The sequence below is a fragment of the Mobula hypostoma genome, chromosome 26, assembly GCF_963921235.1.
Source record: "Mobula hypostoma chromosome 26, sMobHyp1.1, whole genome shotgun sequence".
In the NCBI taxonomy this organism is placed as follows: Eukaryota; Metazoa; Chordata; class Chondrichthyes; order Myliobatiformes; family Myliobatidae; genus Mobula; species Mobula hypostoma.
Genome location: NC_086122.1, coordinates 21,187,910 through 21,193,909, shown reverse-complemented (window position 1 = coordinate 21,193,909; position 6,000 = coordinate 21,187,910). Strand labels below are relative to the sequence as shown.

The 6,000-nt window shown below is 42.0% G+C and overlaps 1 protein-coding gene across 2 annotated transcripts in view; it reads right to left on the bottom strand.

Annotated features, from left to right (window-relative positions):
- Positions 1-2,261: 2,261 nt before the first annotated feature.
- Positions 2,262-6,000, bottom strand: part of LOC134338091 (transmembrane protein 35B-like) — a 72,974-nt gene continuing 69,235 nt past the window's right edge. Inside the window, exon 4 of one of the 2 annotated variants that reach the window (XM_063033626.1) lies at positions 2,262-4,820. In XM_063033626.1, coding sequence (XP_062889696.1) covers positions 4,800-4,820 — 21 coding nt within the window. In that variant the 3' untranslated portion in view covers positions 2,262-4,799. The remainder of the gene's footprint in view (positions 4,821-6,000) is intronic. The other variant, XM_063033625.1, reaches the window with a different exon arrangement.

Below are 6,000 nucleotides of genomic sequence, written 5' to 3'. Positions count from 1 at the left end.
CAACAAATTTCACGACATATGCCAGTGATATTAAACCTGATTTTGATTCACTTCAAAGTTTGACAAGTTGACGAGCCTGAATGAATTTTTTGAGGATGTGACTAAGCACATTGATGAAGGTAGGGTCGTAGACGTAGTGTATATGGATTTTAGCAAGCCATTTGATAAAGTACCCCATGCAGGGCTTATTGAGAAAGTAAGGAGGCATGGGATCCAAGGGAACATTGCTTTGTGGATCCAGAATTGGCTTGCCCACAGAAGGCAAAGAGCGGTTGTAGACGGGTCATATTCTGCATGGAGGCCGGTGACCAGTGGTGTGCCTCAGGGATCTGTTCTGGGACCCCTACGCTTTGTGATTTTTATAAATGACCTGGATGAGGAAGTGGAGGGATGGGTTCATAAATTTGCTGATGACACTAAGGTTGGGGGTGTTGTGGATAGTGTGGAGGGCTGTCAGAGTTTCCAACAGGACTTTGATAGGATGCAAAACTGGGCTGAGAAGTGGCAGATGGAGTTCAACCCAGATAAGTGTGAAGTGGTTCATTTTGGTAGGTCAAGTATGATGACAGAATATAGTATTAATGGTAAGACTCTTGGCAGTGTGGAGGATCAGAGGGATCTTGGGGTCCGAGTCCATAGGACACTCAAAGCTGCTTCACAGGTTGACTCTGTGGTTAAGATGGCATACGGTGCATTGGCCTTCATCAATTGTGGGATTGCGTTTAAGAGTCGAGAGATAATATTGCAGCTATATAGGACCCTGGTCAGACCCCACTTGGAGTACTGTGCTCAGTTCTGGTCGCCTCACTATAGGAAGGACGTGGAAACCATAAAAAGGGTGCAGAGATTTACAAGGATGTTGCCTGGATTGGGGAGCATGCCTTATGAGAATAGGTTGAGTGAACTCAGCCTTTTCTCCTTGGAGCGATGGAGGATGAGAGGTGACTTGATAGAGGTGTACAAGATAATGAGAGGCATTGATTGTGTGGATAGTCAGAGGCTTTTCCCCAGGACTTAAATGGCTAGCACGAGAGGGCATAGTTTTGAGGTGCTTGGAAGTAGGTACAGAGGAGATGTCAGGGGTCAGTTTCTTACACAGAGTGGTGAGAGCGTGCAGTGGGCTGCCGGTGGCAGTGGTGGAGGCTGATACAATAGGGTCTTTTAAGAGACTCCTGGATGGGTACATGGAGCTTAGAAAAATTGAGGGCTATGGGTAAAGCCTTGGTAGTTCTAAGGTAGGGACCTGTTCGACGCAGCTTTGTGGGCGGAAGGGCCTGTATTGTGCTGTAGGTTTTCTATGTTTCTGTGCTGTGCATTCATAGATGCTCTTCTGCACACCATTGTTGCAGCATGTGGTTACTTGAGTTAAAGTTGCTTTCCTGTCAGCTTGAACCAGTCTGGCCATTGTCCTGGTGACCTCGCTCATTAGCAAGGTGTTTTAACCCACAGGACTGCGGCTCACTGGATTTTTTCCGCACCATTTTTTGAAAATTCTAGAGACTATAGTGCATGAAAATCCCAAGAGATCAGCATTTCCCGAGACACCCAAACGACCCCAATGCGGCACCAACAATCATTCCATGATCAAACTCACTTAAATCCCATTTCTCCCCTCATTCTGATGTATAGTCTGAACATCAACTGAACCTCTTGATCATGTCTGCATGTTTTTATGCATTGAGTTGCTGCCACATGATTGGCTGATTATATATTTGCATTAATGAGCTGGTGTACAAATGTACCTCATAAAGTGGCCACCAAATGTAGTTACATTACATTTGCAAAACAGGCAAATGGCGTTCAGCTCCACAGGCCCAGACTGATTTTTTTATACTGTGCACATCTCCTTCTATATTCCACCAATTATAACTATAAACAAGTCTTTCTATTCCTTTCTCCTTATGGGTTTATTTGGCTTCCCCTTAAGTATATCAATGCTAAAAGCCTCAGCTATTTGTGGTAACAAGTTCCACATTTTCACTTCTCCATGGTTAAAGAATTATCTTGCATTCCCTAACCCACCATAAGTTTCGTGACATTCCAGTCCCCTTGTTCTAATCTCCCTCCAACTCAATTAGAGGTGGCAAAGGGAGTTGCTCCAGCAGAACCGTTTTAATTTTGTTGAAAATTAATTCCATTCGAAGGTTTACAATGTGCAACTCTTTATTAAAACTATTTTTTACCTGAATCTCAATTGTGATATTACTCAGAACAGGCACAATGTTTTGAAGAGACAACCTAATGATGTGTGATTTGATTTCATTTATCAGTAAAAAGTGCTTGCTTGCTGTTTCCTCTTTACTGACAATAACCTCAGCAGTGATATATTTTAATAACAATGAAGTACCACAATTACCAGTTCACTTGTGCTGGAATTAACACTATTTAGAACCCTGCCCCAGCCCGGTGTGGAATGTTTTTCTTGAAGTTTAATCCTGGTCCACACCTGCCAAGTATCTTTCATCACCGAATGAATTTGGTCAGATTTCAAATTTCAAGAGCACAGAACAAACTACACTCCTCCAATTACACTTCAAATGTAAGATGATATATTACTTCCCTGCAGAGCGGCAGATTAATTATTTGATAAATACAAAAAGATTTTAACAAAAAAGTAAAAAAAAGGTCATCATCCATGAATATCATATCATTTGTAAGTGCTTATGATTTATTTCTAAATTTGTACAATAGTCAACTCACAGTGGGTCATTTGTAGAAAACATTTCATAAAACCAACATCAGGGAGGTTTCATTTGGAATATTATATTCAGTTACGGTTACCCTGTTGGAGGAAAGAAGCCATTAAGCTGGGCAGACTGCAGAGATTTACAAGAATGTTGCCAGGATTTAAGGAACTGAGTTATAGGGAGAGGTTGAGCAGGTTGAGACCTTATTTACTGGAGCGTCAGAGAACAAGCGATGGCATATATCACAGAGGCATATAAAATCATGACAAGCATTGATAGGGTGAATGTACACAGCCAAGTTTACTTGGGTTGTGGAATCAAGAACTTAAGGACATGAGTTCATGGTGTAAAGGGAGAGATTTAATAAAAACTCGAGGAGCAACATTTTCACTTCGAGGATGGCCATGTAATGAGCTGCCTGGGGAAGTTAAGGCTAGTACAGTAAACTCTTCTCAGGCTTCCAGCCAGGTGCAGGCATTGCTTTCAACCAACATTTCCATGGCAAACTCTGCCATCCAAATATCAGATAAAATCAATATTGTACCTTGCTGGAAGCCCGAGAAGAGTTTCATTCATCATATATGCCAGGAAAGCACTAGATCCTTTTTCACTGGTACAGTCTATTAAAAACACCGAAAGTGAACTTGGACAGGTACATGAATAGGAAAGGATACAGGACAAACCTGGGCCAATATGACTAGCTGAGAAGGGAACCTCAGCTGGTGTGGATCAGGTGGATTTGAATGGGCTGCTTTTAGTGCTCTGTGACTCTGTAACTCTATCTGCTAAGATCTGGGAGTATTTGGCACTAATCAGAGAAGCCTGTGAACTTCCTATCTAAGAATATATACTCTTACCATAGAGAGCATAGTGAAAATTCATCAGACTAGTTCCAGGATGGTGGGTTTATCAACAGACACATTGAGTAAATTAGACCTGTATTCTCTAAGGTTAAGGAAAACAAGAGGAAATCGCATTTGTATATGTGGATAGAGGTAAAAATAAAAATCACAAAGGCACGAAGAACCTGATGGTAGTTATATACAGGCCTCTGAACAGTAGCCAAGATGTGGGAGATAGAAGAGGCATGTTATGAAAGAAATCAGTTTGGTGCTGATTTGTAGAACGTCTATGAGATGGCTTTCTAGACCATCTTGTGGTTGAGCCCACTAGGGTAATAGCAGTTCCGGATTGGATGGTATGTAATGACGCATACTTGCGGAGAAAATTCAAAAGTCAGAGGTGCAGAGGGACTTGGGATTCCCTAAAGGTTGATTTGCAGGTTGAGTCGGAGGTAAGGAAGGGAAATGCAATGTTAGCATTCATTTTGAGAGGACTAGATTCTTCAGGGCTCATCAGCCTGGGTGCAGGCATCATGATTCTCCTGTCTGAGGTGTGTGGGAACAGAGGTCACAATTTCAGAATTAGTCCATGAATCTTTAGGACTGAGATAGGGGTGAGTTTCTTTACACAAAGCATGGCGAATTTCTACCATGGAAGGGTGTAGAGGCTCAGTCACTGAATTAACTCTAAACAGAGACTGATAGACTTATGGGTATGAAGGCAATCACGGAAAATGGGTGTTGTGCTCAGAAATGGTTTCATGGCAGATCAGTCATGATCTTGCAAAACAGCGGAACGGGTCTGAAGAATTAGATGCTCCTGCTCTTAATTTAATATTCTGACACTAACCAGTGATTTACTCCAGTCAAATTAGATATTCAGTAACTGAATGTCCCTCCCTGATGATAAAACCCAGTCACATTCTGCTATCAATTTACCAGTTGGATTGCTTTCTCCATGAGTGTGTTATCTCCTTGACAGAGAGCATTCCATCATTTCCACCTGCTTTTTTCCAGCCGTCCTACAGAATTTGCTTATCAAAATATGGCATTAAATCCCTGCTGTTAGCATGTTTTACATAACTTTTGAATTAAAAAACAATTCTGATACTGCGCAGAACCTAAACTGATGCATGGAATATGGAACTGAGACGAGTCGGTCATTCTTTTTTCTGCTTCTCTCTGTCTCTTCCCCAGACATAGAGGAGTACGAGTAATATGCCCAGGCAGACGGCGGCAGGTATGCACATGTAAAGGGGCTTCTTCAGCATCAGCAGGGAATAGATGGCACCTGAAAAATTATAAATAATTTTAAAAATTAAAATATATTACCAGCTGCTTTTTACAAAGTTCAGAGCTTTCCCCAGAATCTACCACTTTACAGCACAAAATCCACTTGATGTAACACGTCAAGGTGGAGCCATTCATCAAAGAAAGCTCCAGCTTCTTAAACAACCTGCAACATTTTACCTGCTTTAGCCCTCTGCTCCCATGACTGTGTGGCTAGGCATAGCTCAAATGCCATCCCCGTATAAATTTGCCAAAGACATAGCTGTTGTCAGCAGCATCTCAGGTGGTGACAAGGAGGCGTACAGCAGTGAGCAAGATCAGCTGGTTGAGTGGTGTCACAATAACCTTGCACTCAGCGTCAGGAAGATCAAGGAATTGATTGTGGATTTCAAGAAGGGGAAGTCAAGGGAACACACTCTAGTCCTCAAAGGATCAGCGGTGGAAAGGTTGAGCAGTTTCAAGTTCCTGGGTGTCAATGTCTCTGACACCCAACATATTGATGAAATTATGAAGTCGCCACACCAGTGGCAAAACTTCATTCGGTGTTTGAGGAGATTTGGTACGTGACCAAAGACTAACAAATTTCTCCAGATGTGCGAAGGAAAGCATCTGTCCGGTACGTACAGGATCAGAAAAAGCTGCAGAGCATTGTAAACTCAGCCAGCTCCACATCTTCAAAAGGTGATACCTCAAAATGGGGACATCCATCGTTAAGAACCCCCTCAACTTAGGACTCATTACTATCATTAGGGAGGAGGTACAGGAACCTGAAGATACACACTCAATATCTTAGAAAGAGCTTCTTCCCCCCACCATCAGATATCTGTCTGAACTATGAACCCATAAACACACACCACTTTTGTTCTCTTTTTGCTCTTACTTTATTTATATTTACTTATATGATGTCTTATTGTACTTTATAGTATATTTTATATATTGCAAGGAAATTTCATGTCATTTCACACCTAGTCCTAATTGCTAGTGTTTGATACATTCCCTTTCCATTGAGATAAGCTGGTTGGCAATCATGGATACAAACTGGGGAGGAACCACCATTGTTTATATCCTCATTAGCCGAGATAAGGGATTCCCAACCTTCTTTATGCCATGGACCAATACCATTAAGCAAAGGGTCTGTAGACCCCAGGATGGAACCCCTGGTCTAGATACTACGGGCAAAA